Genomic DNA, 21,435 nt, shown 5'->3' on the forward strand with positions numbered 1-21,435 from the left:
TTTGTGATATTAAGTCGTTGGTGAGAGGCACCCGATATGACAGCGGAGTGGTGGCATGCGTGAGGCTTTTGCGCGGTACAGGACATATTTGGACATATTTTATTTTGTATATAAATATAATATATAATTCTAAAAAAAATAGCTTAAGTTACTTCTTATTATATCAGCTATCTGCCAGTGAAAGTCCCGACAAAATCGGTCCAGCCGTTCCAGAGATTAGCCGAAACAGACAGACTGACAGAGAGACACACCAAATTGTAAAAAAATATATATTTTGGTACATGTACTGGTAACATACATACATATGCATTTAGTAAAAAGTTATTAGTTATTTTACTATTACAAACATACACTCCAATTTTATTATATGTATATATAGATAGAACTGTGATTGACTTTGATTTAGTTTTGCAATAAGCCTTATGTAAATAGACTAAATATTCTACTTTAAAAAAAAAACGAATTTAAGCTAACCAGATAACACTAAAACTCCGTACTGAACTGTTGCGGCAACTCTATGGCGCTGCGGGCCATATGGTAACATTTATAGATAAATATCATAGATAACGTCAGAATATGAACATATTGTTATGACGTTAACTGGCGACACGCGGGAGCTCCCTGGATTGTCTTGTCTATGTAAAAATGCTTAAAATAAGTTTAATTTTAACAATTTTCTTGATATTTGATGAATTTTTTTTTGTTTAATTAGGTACTCAAGCCATCAAATAATTTCATGACATATCAGCATATTTAAGCTCATAGTATGTTATATACGAACACAAACCTTTGATTTATATATTCCTTCCAATTTCCAGTTGATGAATATCTTTATCTATTAAATAAAATTTTACACACACGCACATAACGCATAACGTATACATGGTGAGGAAATTTTGTACAGGAATTCGTTAATGAACGTAGGTAAGAGAAACGATTTTTGTTTTTTTCTTTTGTTCTGGTTATGATTGAAAGAAAGATATTAGTGTTTTTGAAAATTCATCACCCGAGAGGGTGAAATTCATTAGAAATCATTTTTTAAGTTAGAAATATAGAAATCTGTGCTTAGTACTACTTATTTAAACCACGTTGCGTGATTTTTTTACTATAGAAGAACGGTAGACACATCTGAGAGTGAGTGCTCATCACCTAGACTGAATTATAGACTATTCCGCACCGCGTATGCACCTTAAACCATTAAATTTCTCTAACTCGCTCCCCCTTTAAAGGAAGGAGGCAATGTAGTATTGATGTTTGGCGGTACCGGGATGAGTGGGTGATACGAATCCAGGCGGAAACAAAACCCTACCATCATATCATTAAAGCTTAAATTCAAAAATTAAACGCCGGCGTAAATACAGAAACAGTTGAAATTTTAAATCGCTGAAATTAGTGGTACTTTTTTTATTAATGTATTAAATGCTTTAAATGTTATCGTATAGATATTCGTTACCATGGTGACTAGCTGTCAACAAGATATGAAAGAAACGCTACAGGCACAAGGGGCATCACATCTTAGCTCCCAAGGTTGGTTGCGCATTGGCAATGCAAGGAATGGTTACTATATCTTAAAACGGCGATGGTAACCACTTACTATCAGGCCCATTGGCCCGTCCGCCTTACTTATATAATAAAAACATATAACGAAAGCATACAATGAATCAAAACCGACCTTATTAAAGTGTACAATGGACACATATTGCCACAATGTCGCATAGGACCTTATGAACTGAGAATAGCGTAAAGGCTTAAAAAATCGTATTAAGAGTGAAAGCGTAGTTGATTACAAATGGACGAAGCTGCAAGAAAATGTACTTTATAAAATATACACTCGTAGCGATAAATGCATTAATTTACGTTGTAGCAATCGGGATTGTAATTAGAGCCACTTATCGAGTGTAGGGGGTGGCAGCTGCGTTGACTTCAATTACTACAAATTCTTAGGGCGTATTCACACTAGTATTATGTTTCGTTTACAATACCGTTTCACGTTTTTCTTAATATCAAATATTATAATCTATACTAATATTATAAATCCAAAAGTAACTCTGTCTGTGTGTCTGTCCTTCTATCTTTCATGGTCAAACCACTGAAAAGAATTTGATGAAATTTGTTAGCATTTTTTTATGATATCGGTAGGCGGACGAGCAAATATGTCACCTGATGGTAAGTGGTCACTACCGCCCATAGACAATGGCGCTAATAAATATTAACCATTCCTTTCATCACCAATGCGCCACCAACTTTGTGAACTATGATGTTATGTCCCTTGTGCCTGAAAAAAAATGCAATTAAAAAATATATATAGCAAATTTAACGCACGCTTGAAGCCCAAGGACATGGGCTACTTTTTACTACATTTACAATATATTTAATACTAGAGTATTAAATATATTGTAAATGTGGACCTTATACAATATTGATGACGTAAGTAGTAACACTTCCATCTGGAATCCACCAATCGTTTGCTTTTCCATTTTTAAAAGAATTCTTTGTGTATTTATATAAAAGTATAGTAACGGCTTCTCTTTAGAAGGTTCGCGTTACTTCAAATGGCAGAATTAATTATATACACATTTTAGTAATCTTTATATATACGTAGACTTTTGCCAAAAATGTCTCGTGAGCATAATACTGAGTATATAAAAATATTTATTTTATTATTGTGTTGTTTTATATTTTAAATGTGATGATATATGCATCGCTGATGTATGCACCGCAAGTTCGAATCGCTACTTATAAAATATTTCGATGGAAAGTATATACATATATACGTATTAAACACACGCACCCCCTTAACGAGGCAGGGCGAACGATATAAATATCAAATAAACAAATATAATACAAGTACAGACAGCAAAACACACAGCCCGTTTTAATACAGAGTGCAGGTGGTGTAAAACCCTGAGTATTGGGGGCCTTGGCGATGATGGTCAAGACTTGGATCATCGAAATTGGATCATTGAAATATATTTTGAGATCGCCATAGTACGAGTAACACTCGTAGACAAGACTTACGTGAAAAGTAAATAAAACAAGAAAATACAAATATATATTCATTGAGATAATTTTATAAAAAAAAAATTAACGTTAAGGCGTTAACGTTAACGCGTTCCTTTGGGAGTGTATAGATCTGTACTATTTCTTCTACTTAAGCAAAAATTAATAGACCGGAATTACCTAATCCGATCCCTTAAGGGTCGCTAAATTGTGAGAAATGACATGAAATTTTCTGTTACTATCTCCCGGTCTATAAATAGACTCGGCGTAGTTTTAACCACAGTTTAATTACACAATTTATACTCGTAATCTTTACAGCGCTTATGAAGGTGGCTTGTGGTGGTGACCACTTTCCATCGGGTGGCTAATTTGCCCATGAGCTTTCCTACGTATTATAATGGAGAAATGATATGGTGTTGTCTGAAACAATATTAATACAGGTTCGGAATTTCGATTCAACGGGGAAATCATGCTTGCATTCTAGGCGTTGGTAATGTGTCTAGTAATTATTTTTAACCGACTTCAAATCAAGGATATTAGTTGGTTTTATTTTGTGTTTGCTACCTCATAACTACGTCATTATAAATCGTTTCTATAAAAATATTTTTCGTTTGAAAGGATGCACTTGAAGAAAAATTACCACATCTAAAGGTAAAAATTTCGGGATGATAATTTATATCGGCTCGAATTTCATTTAAAATTATCTCAAATGTTGTTGTGTGCAATTTTATGACAATGCTCGCTCAACATGCAAATCCTTTTGTCCCTGACAACGTCATCGCTCCCGAAAAACTACGGACGGTAATCAACCAAACAATAGAATACTACAATATTAAAATTCGGACGCTAAGGCAAAGAAAAGTATTTGTAATGATATTAATAGATCAGAAGTTAATGACCCACAACAACTTAAAAAACAGTAAAGTACAATACATAAAAACCTCATTTACTCGAGCGTAAAACCGCGGAATATGGCACAATTTATGTGTATATATTATTTAAATGAAGTCCTCGTAATTCGGGAAACATAGTCAATAGAAACAGGGTGCAAACAGACATACTGGACGATATGAATTATTTATGAATGAACGCCACCTGCCGCCAACTGGCGACAAACATTATTTGTTAATCGAAAAAAAAAACATTTTTTCCTTCCTAGTTCTACTAGAGAGTAGTTCTTCAATTTTCCGATAAAGCTTTACAATATGAACTATAAAATAAGTTTCTTTTCATAAATGTAAATAAATTGTATAAGTACGTATAATGAAATTTTCCATGAGCCGCGATACTAGACGAAAATACTAGAATATTCGATACAAAATTCAATTGATAATATAAAAGCGATTATTTTGTAATCTTCTTGCGGAATATAATATAAATTTTACTTCGTAGTACGATAACTTGTTTAAAAAAATTACTTCCGATTACTGATTCCCTGATCTTCCTATGAAATCTATTTTCTTTCAAACTTTACTTTCCTTGTAAAACAGAGATTCATTTTGAAGTTTCTTTTGTTTGTTGATTGCTCCTTAAAGTCTAATTTTTTTAGAAAGATCTATTATATAACGATTCATTTGTAGAAAACGAATTCGTCAGAAAAACATTCAGCTATGAGAAACAGACCTTCGAACGCTTTGAAAAACAATCCCTATTTTTACAAGTGAATGCTGAAGAACTAACGTCATTCAACAATTGTATTGACGATTAAAATATTGCACCCAACATGAGAAATGCAATGTTCTCAAAGATCATTTACAATTAATTCTTTGTGTATTACGTTCGCGCACTTGAGTCTTAAAGGAATCTTGGATGGCAACATCTCGATGAATAATAAAAATCGTGTGACATAATAACTGTTTGCAGACTTTTTCACCGAAATGACAATCCTTACAATTTCGAAGCATTTGTCACGAGTAGGATGTTCCCTAAATAAATGCAGCGGTCTTAAGATCGCGACGTCTTACATTATTGAACGGAATACTTCTTAAAAACGCTACAAGTATCCGTTTTGGCACAAGCCGGTTGTTCTTTTCACGGACATTTCTAGATACGCTCGGTCGTCTACAATACCTATTTCGAAAGCTATTAAGTTCAAATTTACTCGATAAAATTACAATAGATATTTTTAATGTGACTCTTCGGACGTTCCGAATTTGAATTCCGCTAAAACTTGTTCCGTTTCATTCAGACGAATGTCGTTGACGCTCAGCACGTACCATACAATTGTAAATTTAAATTTTTCGATAAACCAAACCTTATTCCGTTATACGTTCGGAAATTTCTTACAATCGAACTGCAAAGTAACCTATGTCGCTCAATAAGAAACTTTTTGTTTGCGACCCCATGTTTCCCGAGTCGAGACGTGCATTCGATATTAAAAAATGCTCCGGGAGAAATCTTAAATTCAATAGTAATTTGAAAAGCAAGGGAGAGGATAATGGACCAAGTTGTACGCCCTGTTTTTGCGGTGTTGTATTTAGTTCGCGAATTCTTCAGGGTCGTTTTGTGTACACACTGGTTTTTGAGCGCAGCATGTGTCTGTCAGACTATGGCGGGTACAAAGCGCGCCAAGATTCTAATTACACAGTCAATTTGGTACAGCGGGAAATATGAATGATTGCCTCGGCGTAACCGAGATGAAATCGGCCATATTTGAATTCCAACAAAGGTTTTTGTGAAGAATATCAAGGCAGGAGTTTGCATAAGAATGACTTATTAATATTATATACGTAAGTGATTAGTTTACTTTACGGATTATAATTGAGTTGATTTAGAATTAGGGAAGTCGTTTAGCCATTTCAATTGAATTCAGAAATATTAAATTACCTATTGGTTTTAATTTACCGACAATTATTAGAAATTTATTATTTGTTAAGTCAACTCATGAATTTGAAATTTATTTGAGACAAAGGAGCATAATATTTAAAGGCAATTCAATATATTCAGTTTATAATATATCAGGTACATACAAGAGTACATACAAATATACATTAAACATTACATAAAAAAATGTATCAGGCTTATAGAATTAGATTGAAAAAAATTAGAAAGCAACGGAGTATGAGCAAATACAGACGCACTTACAATCATAATATAATTAATATCATACATATAATGTCCAACGGTTTTCCGTGTTTTCCGAAACACGGACATGTCCGACAGCGCGATCGAAGGTATATCGGACGCAGACCTAACGCTTTAGTAGTAGAAGGACAGCTAAAGATATAATTTCACTAACAAAAGAAAGCAAATCGTCGGAGCAAGAGAAATTAGATATGTAACCCAGTTAGAGAATGAGATAGCAGTTAAAGTATAACAGTTTAACGGAATGACCAGTCACGCTTATAACATGCCTTTAATATGTTGAGATAACGGCTAAGATGATTTAGCAATCCGCTGTGATTATCGATGGTAAAGAAGTTAATTAATCAACAAATAAATTAATTCATTCCTTCCCGACATCATTGAATATCCACTTTCTTGTTCTAAAAACACTCTACATAAAATAAGCCTGTTTGCAAAGTAATAGCCTGAATTATATTTCTTAATTATTTCACCTGTTTCGACATCACCTTCGAATGACTAAAATATTAGGTATACTGCTATAGAGCCTGAATAAGGTCATTATGTATTTGATAAAAAATGCAATGAAAGAAAAATAATTTGCATAGAGTATCAGCCGTTTCAAAATTCAGAAATACAGTACTTTACATGAATTAAAGATAACACACATTAGGTACACATTTATCAAATTCAAATTCCAGTAAATATTCTTGATGTTCATTTTATTAACTCATCAATTTTCGGAAAAACTTATTCATGTATATAACCTTAACTGAACCGGCATAGGTAATATTGTAAATAGTTCCACCAACAAACCTTTCAAGTACAATTCCTGTTACTGAAGTTTAATTTCAAAGTACAATGTTCTCAACGGTTAGTCTAATCGATGTCGTGATATCCGGGACGAATATCGACGCGCCGTGAAATTGTTTCATGTCCAAGTACTACAACGTCATAACGGATTTCGCGAGAACGTGACATATCATCTGTTTAATGGAGTATGGCAATGGAATATATGAAAATGTAACAGGCATGAAATTTATACTGTAGTTATATGCGAGGCATGATGAATCTATTTAAACGAACATATTTTGACTTGTAAAGCAACAATCATTGACCTATGAGTATTTATAACGACTTATTTTTTTCTATCGCTATGAGTTGTGTAAAGGAAAATAATATTAAGACCTTACAAAAATCCCACCACTCGGCTAAGGTCTATTCTCTCTTTGAGGAGAAGAGGCTTGGAGCTTATTCCACCACGCTGCTTAATGCGGGTTCGTAGGCCAGAACTTCGTTAAAATTAGACTCTATATATAAAGTATTACTACTATATCTTTCTACTATTCCAAATTTTGTCAATACTTTGACAATACAATAAAGCATAATTTCAAAAGTACATCGACAATAAAAGCTCTCGTGAACTCATTACGTTCAAATTTTATAGAAAGTCTGAAGCGTCTAATGAGATAAATCATATCGACCTACGGAGCGATATTACTTGACACAATAATTCCATTTGTTGTTGTACAACTGTTCTCCTTTATTGCTAGCTGTATCGCACCATTCCACCATTTGTTACGGTAATTGATCTCAAACAAATCCCAAATAAGTTTTATGTAATTATTATATGTATTTATTATTGTTATGCGTACATATGAATACATATCTTTGTCATGTACTAAACAAAATTTGAATGTATTACATTTCGACTAAGATTTTGAATAGAATTTTGGTATGATGACGAATTCAATTGTTACAGATCAACGATGCTCAAGTGGACAGTGTATGGAAAAAAGAACCCAGACGTTCAGGTCATAAATGACGAAGGATTAAGCGATGTCGACACCTACGTACATAAACCTTATAACGATAAAGCACGGCGATCTCTAGACGCACAAACAGTAAAAAAAAGTAAAAAGCCTAGTCGGTACCAAAGAAGATCATTGGGAGCTGCTGCAAGAAAAAATTGCTGTCAAAACGTTGATAAGGAAAACTTAAATTGTGTAGGTAATACGCCTAATCATTTTAGAGAAGGATATGTAAAAAAATCAGAAAATATTGCTTTGAAAGACGTTAGTAACATAACACCTAATTCGATGACACCTAACTTTGACAAGAGAAAATTTTACAGAAATGCTTCTAAAGAGGATATACATTCAGATTTACCTCTTACCCCTCCTACTTATAGTAGAAGAGTTAGGGAAGCGAAGAAAAGAAGACTAGAAATGACTGTTTGTAATAATAATGAAGTGTTTACTAGAAATAGTTGTATTTATAAATCCGAAAGGAAAATGAAACAGGATAGAAGTTTAATAGCATCACCTAAATTAATTCATAGCGTATCTGAGCCATCTTTAAATGACCTATCAGAAAGATTGAGTGTATCATCAGAGAGTTCAAAAAACTCATTTGCGATAGTAAAAGATATCCATAACAAAAAATCAATAAGTACGACAAAAACAAACAGTGAAGGATTAGTAGAAATAGAATATGATAAAGACTTGGTAATTAATTGCATTGAAAAACCTTTAGTAGTCGACAAAACAAAGTTAGAAAAATCTACTCTACCGATATTTGGTCATCGAATATTTACCGATAATCCCTTATATTTTACTAAAAGCGAAGATGGGCCACCTAATATAAGACCCTTAAAACGTACTAGAAAAAAATCAAGTGAATTTGAAAGTTCCTTTAAATCTCCTTCAATTGATAAAAAAGATGTACATGCTTTGGTTAGAGATGGATGTTCTCCTATTTCAATAACACCCTTATCTGTGAAGTTAGCTGCTCTGAGGTTTAGTACAATAAGTACTCATACTAAATCACAAAGAATCGTTGGAGACAGTGATGTTTCTGAATTTTTTCCAAAGGTTGAAAACCCTTTTACTATTCCAATTCGAGATGAAGAATGTTCAGCTGAAATGGAAAATAAGTTCATTCAATGTAAAGAATCCTTAACAAGTGTAACGGACTCAACAGTCTCAACGACCGAAATGGGAGATGTGACATTAGAGAAAATGATTGAAGATATCATAAAAAGTACGAAAATTGTGAAATCAAAAAGAAGGATTTTTAACAAAAATGTAGAGCGTAATCTTGATATTGAAGAAGAGTTGGCAACTGCCCAAGCAATCAAGGATCTTTTCGTTAAACCACAGTCTGAAAATAAAACTAATTTAATAAAAGAAGCTAGATACGTTAATCTATCTAGAGAAAATTCAGTTTCACCCAAAACGACGCCTATAAAAAAGAAGACTCCGGTTCACAGAGTAAATGAAAAATTACTTAAGAATGTACCTATTGGTGGTTTTATTTTAGATGACGGAGATGGCTATAATGAAAGAGAAGTAAGAACGCCTGATAACTATGTCGATGTAAAAAAGAAACGTTCGTCTAATAATCGTAGAAATGTTTCCTTAATGAGATCACAATCTATGAGCTTATCATCTACTGAGAGAGGTAATTTAGAACAAGTTTCATCCGAATCAACGCCTGATTTACACTCTACAATGAAAGAGAGGAACAACAGATTAAAAAGACAGAAATGTATTCGCAGAAAAAAGTCTACAGTGAGCAATGAGAGCGCATGGAAACAAAAGCAAATGGAAAACAAATCCTCACTCGTTCTTACTTTAGAAATGGGCCTGCCGAGTCCCGCATCGGAACTACAAAACGTTTCGTTGTACGAGCCCCCTAGCACATCTTTTCATGAGATCGTTTCTGAAAAAGACTATCCACTAATGAACAATTCGATAAGATCGAATGTGTCTCATAGCAGTCTAAAGACATACGGACCAGTACAAAATATCAGATCGCGAGAACTATTTGGGTTAACACTAGAAAATGGAATTCCTAGTCCTATTACCCCACTACCAAATCTAAAACGATCCAGTAATGTTTTTAGCGAAGAAAGAGCACACAAAACAAGTAAACTTGGCGAAGACTTATTGCCTAATGATATACTAACTCCGGTACTAGAACATAAAACATCGAGACGATGTCTGACATATTCACCGGAAGAATGCAGTATAAATAGCAGTGAAGAAAAGAGGCGAAGTGTTGCCAGTAATCGCTTAGAGAGGAGTGCCGATCGATTTCAATCGTTAAAAGCGACAATTGATTTAGAAATAGTTACGCGAAACGACATTATTGACGTGCACGGTGAGTGGTGACTATCGAACCCTTTTAATATAAAAAAAAATATTTTAATAATTTCAAAAGAACAGATAAGAATTTTATGTTTTTTTTTTCAGTTATTCGCTGTCGAGACCTTCAACGATCCACTGGGAAAATGGATGATATCAATGCATACGCAAAGGTTAGTACTGAGATTGTAATGTTTTTCCATGATCGAAACATTAATTAGCTCTGTGCTACTTACAAAGTACACACAGTTGCGGTTACAATCGAATCTGACAAATATTTATATAAGAGTATTGACGTGCGTTTGTTTTGTGTGCGTGGACATGGACATCAGTCTGACATGTGATATTCTACTATTGGAAAAACATTGATACAGAACAATTCTACAAAACAAAAAAAACGATGTATTATAACAATAAATTGAAAAATAATCATTTAGAATTAATCAATCATTTAGAACGAATCATAAAAAACTAATCATTTAGAACGAATTTCTAGTGTATATCGGTACTTTTATATTTCAGGTTGTGATCAGTGGTGTAACCGAGGACCTGAGCTTACCGTCGCAGCGATCAATTTTTCAGCGGACTTCCGTGCTCTATGGGAAGAGAGAGCCGGAGTTCCAGCGTCACCTGAAGCTACCACTACCAACGGCAGTCTATGACCATCAGATGCTACACATTTCAGTCTGGCATAGAGATAAGAAGTACAGGTAGGTCTATTGAAGATTCCAATCCAATTAAACGCCATAATAAGTTAAAAGATATATTGCCTTGTATTGTTTGAATGTTATAAAATTCTATTTGAATTGGCTTGAGACTCTATAATCAGTCACTATCAACTGATTCAACGGGGATCACTGAAGTTAACAAATGATGCCATTATACATCCGCTGCAGTGCTTAAATTTTTAATATCACATCGGTTTCCGTAAAAGCTAATGAAACCGCGCCAATACCAAAACCAGATTAATAAATATTTAATGAGATTAACATAACGAATACAAAAGGTCATGTATTCATATAGAATTGTATCCAGTGAACAGTATCATTAATATTACAAAACCCACTTTCCAAAAAAACGGAGCTACCTACGAAATTGCATTTTGAATTTTGTATGAAACGATCCAAGGCAATTACACCACCACACATTTTATTTCACATTACAATCAAACCTCTAACAGATTCTAATATCCCTTAAAACGTTTCATTCTTAACTATAATATAAGTTACTGATCCCACCATTATAGAAAGAGATTACCGTCATAAAAGCTCCTTGACAAACAGTAGCCACACGAGGGAGACCGGCGTTGCTGAGTATTTTTCACTTTTCCCTGGCATTGCTTTCATACATAAGATATAGGGGGTGGTCGGAGTGACGCGGGGCGCAAGAAGTATGCGCAGACCGATCGATTCCCATTCGACGCACCCCGGCCAGTCGCGTTTCAGACTCACCCAGGTTAAGTGTCCATATTTCGGCTGTTTAGGAAATTACGCATTGTAAAATACTAATACAGTGTTGTGTTACGTTGTGTTTGTGCAGTGTGCTAGGAAAGGAACAGCGGGCTCATAGTTAGAAAGGAGACTGGTAAGAGTACCATTGAAGATTCCGCGCCATTTTTTATTTAATTTTAATTGCTTCTCTTAGTTACGTTTTGCTGATAAAAAAATTAGTTCATTAAAAATTTATGAGTGCATTTAGTTGATGAATGTCGATATATCCTGTGTCAAGGTAATCAAGTCTACATGTGTAGGTATAATTATCAATATATTAAACAGATTACACCTACTAAGGCTTGTTCCAATTTCGGTTGATTGTAAGTATCTCGCCGCTAGGTAACTTGGGTATTTTTAGAATAATGATGATATATTTCGTTAGATAAGAGCGATTATAACTAAAAAGCGAAATATTAACTAAAAACTGAGCTTCCCTTACGTACTTTTTTAGATTCCATCTGTTGTAGAACCAATAAAGATAAATATTAAAAATAATTTAACATAACCTAGTTAATGTTTATGATCCATTAATTTTCACTCTAGAAACCTGTCTTTCTCACGTCAACAGAACTTCAGAAAATCCAAATCTAGCACGTATTTAATTAGAGAACTTATTTTAGGTTCATTTGAGGTCATTTATATTATATATACAAATTATTCAATCAATTTAATATTAATCTGATAATCTTCAAGAAAGTATACGAAAAGTTAGATCGACTTTAATCGTTTTAGATTTGGTTAAGCACTTGATTATCAATCATATTTACATCTCACATTGAATAGTTAGCTAATATTATAGTCATTAATATTATAAATAATTATTATAAAGAGGATTATAATATAAGTCACATATGCATGACTATAATGATGAATCAAATCAAATCGATCAAACGGTCGAAATATTAATATAATGCCCAAAATTGTAAGTAAATTGTCGCTGGGTTAACAAAGACATCACGCGATAATCTCTGTATCGGTTTTGATCTAGCTCTGCATAGCAACAGCATGGAGTATGTAAGCCATCACAAGAAATAGTCAATATAAACATTTCATTAGATCATCATTTATTATTATTAATAAAAACTTGACTTCCTCATCTACGTCAAATTATAATTAAGATAAATAAAAAAAATATCGATTGAAAGGTTAACATCAACTCAATATACAAGTATAATATCTGCAATCAAAGAGAATCATTATTTGAGTATTGGCAGACGTCCAAGTGATTGAAACTAAAGGTTCTTGTAGGTTTGGTCAATTTATAAAGATCAATGAAGCTGTACGCTCAAGGAAGCTATTGGCTAATATAGCAGTGGCATAGCTGAGTCTGTACTCTTATTGGCTGATAACCATTCATCACTAAATAAGCTGTACATTTTTAGGTCCGTATTTATCGATCGGTTTTTAGTAAAGGCAACATATTGTTCTCCTCAAACATTCGGCATGTAAAGTTTATTATCCACTTCCCCATTTGTATTTTCGTCGGATGCAGCTCTCTCGAAACGTAGGCCAAAATAATAAAAAACACCGATCTGTATGGAAACCCGAATGTAAAATTGGAAAGCAAACGTAGAATAACGAAAAAAATGACCCATTTTATTGAACCAAACGACAACATTACTGGATCATATTTATAAATAAACAACTAATGTACAACTTTAACTTATTATAGGTTTATGATATAATAAAAAATTTAAAACAGTTTCCATAACAACAAACACAAAACATAAACTATAAAATTATATCAAATAGAAAACACAATACAATTTTTAGCAATATTTAGTAATTCTAAAATATCAGCTTAGCATTATCCATTAAAACCAAATCATTATTGTGTCCCGCAAAAACAACGTCAGGAAAATTACCATTTTCTAATTCTGCCTTATAAACCAGGCGTAATTGCCTCATGATTATACCATTATGTTTGGACATAACTATCGCTAGTGATTCACGATTAGAGATCGACTTGCATTTAGCTCACTCCCAGCTTTCAGACAGCTTTGCATTCGGATAAACTGTTCGTTTCCTCATAATGAATATTCTACCGAATTATTCATGTTTGCTGTTGTGTGGGTGTGTCCATACGCAGTGCGGCTGTGTGCTCGAGAATAAAGGTATTTTTATGATTTGGAATAGCTGTTCGGTTTATGTACGTTGTATTATTGCGAGTACCAAGCGCGCTCACAAATATTTAGGTCGAGCAGTGTATGCTTAAAACTTCATATTTTTCTCGAGCGCCAGCAATTCATTTGGCTTAAGTTATGAATAAATGGACTCAGTAATGCCAAAAGGAACTAAATCGCAAAGTATATATCATGGACTTTTCTTTATTATCCGAAAGTTTTAAGAAAACTGTTAACAGCAGAATTAGAACCCAGAGACAAAATAATTTTAGTTAATAAATTAGTTAAGAATGCATGAAATATTACAATGTACAGTTAGTTGGAACAGCTATCATTCGGTTTATTTTTATTATATATGCATGGTTACATTGTAGCATGTGTCTTAGTTACAGAACAGTTCAAATATTTAGCTAAATATAGCTGTTAATATTCTTTAGTACTTATCATCATTACTGCCAATATGTGTGCCTAAACTTCTCATAAAGAAGCTAATTGCGATTGTCCACTAAGTCAAATATATTCCCAAAATTATTGTTTTGTTTTTAGTCAAAATAGGTACTACAAAACGTCAGTCATGACCTTAACGAACTTTGGAGTTTGACGTGACGGCTTGTTAAGAATCGTCCATTTCGTTTATTTTAAATCGAAAACGAGAATACGTAGACCGTCAGTTAACTTTGGCACTTTTAATTTCCACGAAGAAAATTATATTTAGACTATAATTTTGTTTTCATATTAAAATAAACGATAACACTATATTTGTGTAATTTAAGAATACTTCTAATGTTTTCGTTGATCGATATCTCATTTAACATACAAAAGGTCTTTAGACGGATAACTGTCAATTTTTTTTTTTTTTGAGATTTAAAATGCCTAAAAATTGAGGAGTCCAAGAAGTGGAATATCCAACATGCTTCCAGTTTTATTCGACTTATAATTAAAGTCGATGTTCGGAAAGAAAGCAAATAACAGATATTTAAACCGAAACGCCACAACATGAATATGTTATGGACTTTTATTTATAGAATACCTTGAGGTTTTCTTCAATCAATATTTTATGGTAGCACAAAAGTAATATTTTATAAGATTCGGTATACTTGATTATTCGAAATTAAATTTTATAAAGATCATCATACTGATACATTACATTCAGGTTTTAAATACTTAAAAGTTACAGTTAAATTTCCCACATTTGGGCTAATTTTGAGGAGAAGGATTAGGTTATTTCGCCACGCTGCTTCACGTGATACACGAGTGACAGATTTTCATTCGAAAACGCAAGATTCCTTGCGTAAACTTCGGCAAAATATCTAAAACTTGTAACCACAAGCTCTATCGTTAAAATTTTAAATCGATTTAAAATTTTAAATCGATTTAAAATTTTAAAATAACACAATTTCATTTAGACTTATGATTGTAAATTTAACTCGAAATATAAAAACAACCAATTAAAAGAATAACACTATTCATTTGGACACATGTTTCTGTGAAACGCTGTTCGTGCATTTTCGTATGATATTTGCTCTACGGAATTTAATTGTATTTGAATCAAACAGTCGTTTATATGTATGTTTTAATAGAAATTGATTTTTGTGAAAACACAGGGTTCTAAATATAAATTTTACTATTGCTTTTTATCTTCTAATGGACTTAGTACGTATATTTTCTTTGCTACAAATGTAAACATCTTACAATTTTGTTTGAAGAGTTTTATCACAAGATTAAATTAAATTAAAGATTAACTAAATACAATTAAATCTTTACATAATATAAAACATTATGTATGATACATGCATATTTTGGTAGAGAAAATCCGAGAATTTCAATTTCCCAAGCCGTAAAAAACAATAATTTTTTTTTATGCTTCTTCTTTACTCTAATTCATGTAAAGTCGGGACGGATAAATATATAATTTTTATAACTATCTGAACTGAATTTTTGAATAATAACAAAAGCATACCATGAATTGATTTAAATCAATACAAAAACGAATTATTATATAACAAAATTTTAACAAAACGTACAATATTAACATAAATATAAACACAACACTAGATGGAAGGCGGTAATGATAATGCTCCTTGCATAACAATCGTCATTTCCATAGAAAAACTCTTATACCATTATGAATAAAAAATACAGGTCTCGCAATACAGTGGAGTGTTCTCCAAGCGATGCGGTTATGAAACCTTCATTTCAACTTTAATTAAATGACTCGTATTCATAGACGAGTATTCACTTGTTGTACCGGTAATGACGTACATACGTATCGCTAATTTTATCGTGTTAATTCTTTAACAGACCTCGCTACTATTTTTATCTTAACTTTCAATGATACATTTTTGTTTACTTATAAAAGTGTTGTCAACTTAAGTGTATTTTTTATTTACATTTATTAGAGATGGGCAACGTGATTAAAAATGCAGATGTTAACCCAAGCAGGGCTGGATCTACCATATGGCTTTTTGGGCTTCAGCCCAGGGCCCCGTGAATTCAAGGGGGGCCAGCTAAGTCAAGTCAAAGTCAAAAATAGACGATAATGCGAAAGAATCCATAACTTTATAAAATTAAACAGGTCATATGGTTTCAAGTCTACATTCAGATATGTTTTAGGTGGGCCCCTAAGTAGTGTTAGCCCAGGGCCCCTAAACTTACGGTCCGGCCCTGAACCCAAGAGTTCAAATCCATGTAAGCACTACAAGATTTCGTGTGTTTAATTCATGTAAATATATATGAAGGTAATATCGGACAAATATTTTATCCTACCAGTAAGGGAGAGTGCTAGAATAAACAGCAAGTCTTCTCATATTGCGAGATATATTTCAATGATGAAATAAAAAAAAATAAACACGACGAGGTTACGTGACTTTTTAAAAGTATATATTTGATTGAATGATTGCGTTCACAAATCCTAACTAATATCTAATCGTAATAGTTACGATTAGACTGTAAAGCGTGTAACGGAATTATTTAAAAGTAAATTTACTCTTAGAACGAATAAAACTAAAGTAGTTTTATGCCCTCATAAGTCATATACTTGCGGAGGCGTTGGCCAAACTCTGTCTAGTGCTCATAAAACGCCACCTAACTCGTAAAACGCAATGTTTCCATTGGATTACATAGAATCTATTTGTGTTAGTTTTACGTCGTCCATGAGACGCGGTGTAATTTTTTTATTACTACATCGATATTTCGGTAATAGCTACTGGATAATAGTTATATGTAGGTATTATTATACATGTTATAATAGGGAATATGTATATTATTATATTATAATTAATATAACTATACGGTATTCGTTATTAAGTTTTCAAATATGTAACTCATTCTTTCGAATATATTCATAATGAGTTTTCTGGTTGAAATTTTTGATTCGTCGTGCATTTTGATATATTTTTTGATGGGCTTAAATATTTATTAAACTTGTTTTATTGTTTTTATTGTATTTAAATAAAACACATTCAGCTGTTTTGTATGCCAGTCAACTTTTTATGATCGGCCATAAAGTTGATCTTAAGATAAAGGATAAAAAGCGCGTGTTTCGTCCTCTGTATTTACCCTAAAAAGGCGATAAAATATATAAAAACTAGGTAAACCCCCGGCTTCGCCCGCTTCGAATTCATTTTTTGACGAAAATGTATCCCCAATATAACCCTCTGAAGGCGAAAAAGTATACTTCGATTGGTTTATAAAAAATAAATTGTTCATATTTATTAGTGATTATTGTCGATTGTCATTTGTTTTGACATGCCTAATATATTTCAAAAAACGTGTCTAATGAAACTTTTTATGACTGTTTTTTCGTCGTCAGGTGATAGGTATAAAAAGTAGCCAAATCCTTTCTGGGAGTTCGAGCTTGCTTGTTGCAAATTTCATCAAATCTATTCGGTAGTACAGCTGTTAAAGCCAAACAGACACACAGACACTTTCGCATTCATAATATTAGTAGAGATTAAAAAATATAATACCAACCGCTTATTTCAAATATAGATTTGAAACACTATTTCGACATTTCAATCTTAAGTAACTCGCTGTTAACAGCAACTACTGAATCCTGGTAATTCCGAACTGGTGGTTTTACGTATCATTTAATGACAATCAAAAGTACTGATAAGTACCTAGTCGAATGAAGAATATTCTGATTTTATTTTCATAGTGGCGATTGTTTAAGTGAAAATTATAACGAGCGACTGAGGAGTGCGTGAGCCATGACGCCTCCGTTAACCCGAGACGTGTTTCTTCTGATATTCCTGACCGACTGGCTTAGTAACCTAATTTTCAAGAACAAGTTCATGCGTCCAGAACCCAACCCCGTTTAATCTATTTTTCACCTTTACTTACTCGTTTACCAATTGTTAAACATGATTGATGAAAAATAATATAACTCCTGAGTTTTTATCTATTCTCCTTGCAAACCTCTGCGGTCGAGTAGAGTACACCGGTTTTCATGGGTAAGCCCCTACGAGTTCCCGGGTTCGATATCCGGCCGAGTCGATGCATAAAAGGTTAATTAGTTTTCTATGTTGTCTTGGGTCTGGGTGTTTGTGGTACCGTCGTTACTTCTGATTTTCCATAACACAAGTGCTTTAGCTACTTAAATTGGGATCAGAGTAATGTATGTGATGTTGTCAAAAAAAAAAGATGGTGAAATCTAAATTCGAAATTGGTGCTAGCTTGAAATTGAATTAGGTTCCAAAGGGAATCAAAAGCGAGTATGTCAGAACCTATTTATGAAACCTTTTCGATCGATTAATAGAGTTCATGTGCTTATGATATAGGTAGGCGGACGACCCAATAGGCCACTTGATGGTAAGTGGTCACCATCGCGCATAGACAATGGCGCTATAAAAAATATTACCCATTCCTAACATTGCCAATACGCCACCAACCTTAGGTGTTATGTCCCCTGTACCTGTAGTTACACTGGCTCAATTACCCTTCAAACAGGAACACAACAATACTAGGTACTGCTGTTTAGCGGTAGAATATCTGATGAGTGGATGGTACCTACCCAGACGGCACAAAGCCCTACCACCAAGTGTACGTGTAATTTTGCTCCACGTCAAAGAGTGCGTACATGATAATATATCTCGATAAAACTAGAATATATCTTATAGTATCTTGTTATATTATAATTAGAATAAATGGTCGCTAACCATAGACTACGCGACACGTTCCACTTCCGCTTATCATGAAAAACCCAAGCTGTCTAGAATCTAGGACAGTTTTAATGAGCGTTTTATGAACACTTAAGGTAAAGATAAAATAGGAATTTGTATAGCTTAGTATTTGTATACGAGGGTTTAATACTCAAATGGCTGGCGACTGTATCGCATCGTGAATTACATTCATTACGCGAACTGTGAGTATTTAGAAAACTTTATTTCGTATGTAAAATAAATTAAGAAATATTTTAAATTGTTTTAAAACGTCGTGGTTGGAACGGAGGAAATATAAATTAACAAAATTTGAAAATTATGTATCTATGACATAACTGTAATTAAAAATCCCTTGTGAATTGAAACGATAACATAAATGATTTTAAATAAAAACGCGTAAACGAAAAAGAGGCAACGCTTTATTCTTACGTCACGATATATACCAGTTGCAAAATTTCATTCTAATAAAAATAACTCCCATTCAAATTCAAATATCTTCTTAAAATTTTACTCTTGTCGTCACCAGTATCAATTCATAAATCCAACCAAGTAGGTTAGGCTATAACTAGTTCCAATATTATATAAAATCCCTATCTTGCCCCTTAAACATTATTATTATATAATTTCCTCTTGACTACAAAGCAAATTAGCCCCGTCCTTATTTCAATCTGACCGTCTTATTATTGGCTTTTATAAAGTTGCGGAGCTTTGTGATAATGAGAATAGAAGAAGGCTCTATTCGAGCGTAAATTAACCCTTAAGCGGCATTTTAAAATCGGAACGGAAAGTTATTTCAAGATGTGTATTCTATAAATCGTCTATAGTTAAATCTCACTCGGACACTCGAAAGCTATGAATATATGTAACCTCTGTATGATGTTAACGACTCGCCCCGGCTTCGCACGAAAGCAATTTATGTATACATATAATAAAATTGTGTCCATATGTGTTTGTAAACCACTTTTTACTAAATGCATATGTACTTATACCGAACTTTTTTGTTAAATTAAAACGCGCATAGTCGCGAGCACAGCAAGTTAATAAATAAAATTATTCGGCGTAAATATAATTTACATTCTATTACATCCAGGAAAAACGTAGCTTTAAATGTAGAGATTTATTTTATTTTATTTCCGGAGATTACCACTTACATACAAACAGACACATCTTACTTCAATATAATATTAGATTCGCAGAAAAAGTCATTTGTCAGCGAGCGAAACCTGATTCAGCTTTGACAGCACATCGCTCTATATCTTTGACTTCCATCTACCCTACATCAATCATACACCAAGGTTTTTATTTTAATCGAGTATTGTATGTTAGACTAGTGGTGGTACACTGTGTATTAAATTTTGGACTAGTGGCTCTCCCGCGAAACTTCGCGTTTATACAAGAGATTTTTTAGTGATTTCGAAGCGAACTGCAAGTCACTTATTTACATTTGACGACAAAATGAAATTTTTAACGTCAATTTTAAACAAACATTAGTTCATTACGAATCGGATTTTGTCGATAACAATTAATATGGTTTACGTTTTTCTTTGTTTTTTTTTTTCTTTCTTTCTTATACAGCCGTAGTACCGCTCTCTACCCAGCCAGTCACTTTTTTCCGTTCTCTAAAATTAATTCTTTGTTAAATTGTAACAATTTAGTAATTGGCAGTCAACAATCCTCTTTAATATTCTGCACATTTATGGCTGGAGCTCTTCAAAATGAGACCATAACTGATTTTTTATTTTTCATCTTAATCACTGGGACAAAAATCAGCTTACATTATTAATATATAAGTTTGTACACTACCCTCGTTTTATTGTATTGAATTGTTTCGTTTCCAAAATGAAAACGGTACATGACTTTTTCTGTCATTTATGTCACCGAGACTTATTGATCACTTTTGTTATAGGAAACACTTAAAACCAGCTCTCCAATTTTTAAAATATATATTCTACCTCTTGCAATACACGATACTTCTCGTCTTTTCGGCTTCGCTCCCGTTTTAGGGATTAGTCGTCAGATGATACACATCAAAAAGCCTATGTCCTGCCTTATGATTCAAGCTTGCTTCATAGCGAATTTCATAAAATTCAGACAGAGAGACAGGCAGAGTTACTTTAGCTTTAATATTAGTTTATATAGTATGTGTATTGCGCTTCAATTACTAAAATAAAATTTAAAGCGAGCTACTAGCGCCCTTGTCGCTTAAGCAATGCTGTCCTGCTAACCTAACCTAACCTTTGTCACATACTAATGAGTATTTCGATATTACCATTAATAACAGTTTCATTTTAAAGTTGTAAATTGTTTTATATTTTAACCTATTCAAATCTCAAATCATAATTTGGATTGTTTGCGTTTAAAATTTGATGACTTTATTAATGTTAGTATAAACACGAACACTAAGGTAAGTATTTTTTCTATATATATTTTTTATATTAACTTATTTCTC

The 21,435-nt window shown here is 33.1% G+C and overlaps 1 protein-coding gene across 1 annotated transcript in view; it reads left to right on the forward strand.

Annotated features, from left to right (window-relative positions):
* The first annotated feature begins 7,832 nt into the window (after positions 1 to 7,832).
* LOC125073780 overlaps positions 7,833 to 21,435 on the forward strand; it is a 38,055-nt gene continuing 24,452 nt past the window's right edge. The window contains exons 1-3 of the mRNA XM_047684820.1: positions 7,833 to 10,227; positions 10,320 to 10,384; positions 10,734 to 10,921. Coding sequence (XP_047540776.1) covers positions 7,833 to 10,227; positions 10,320 to 10,384; positions 10,734 to 10,921 — 2,648 coding nt within the window. The remainder of the gene's footprint in view (positions 10,228 to 10,319; positions 10,385 to 10,733; positions 10,922 to 21,435) is intronic.

The sequence above is a fragment of the Vanessa atalanta genome, chromosome 2 (assembly GCF_905147765.1).
Source record: "Vanessa atalanta chromosome 2, ilVanAtal1.2, whole genome shotgun sequence".
NCBI classification, from domain to species: Eukaryota; Metazoa; Arthropoda; class Insecta; order Lepidoptera; family Nymphalidae; genus Vanessa; species Vanessa atalanta.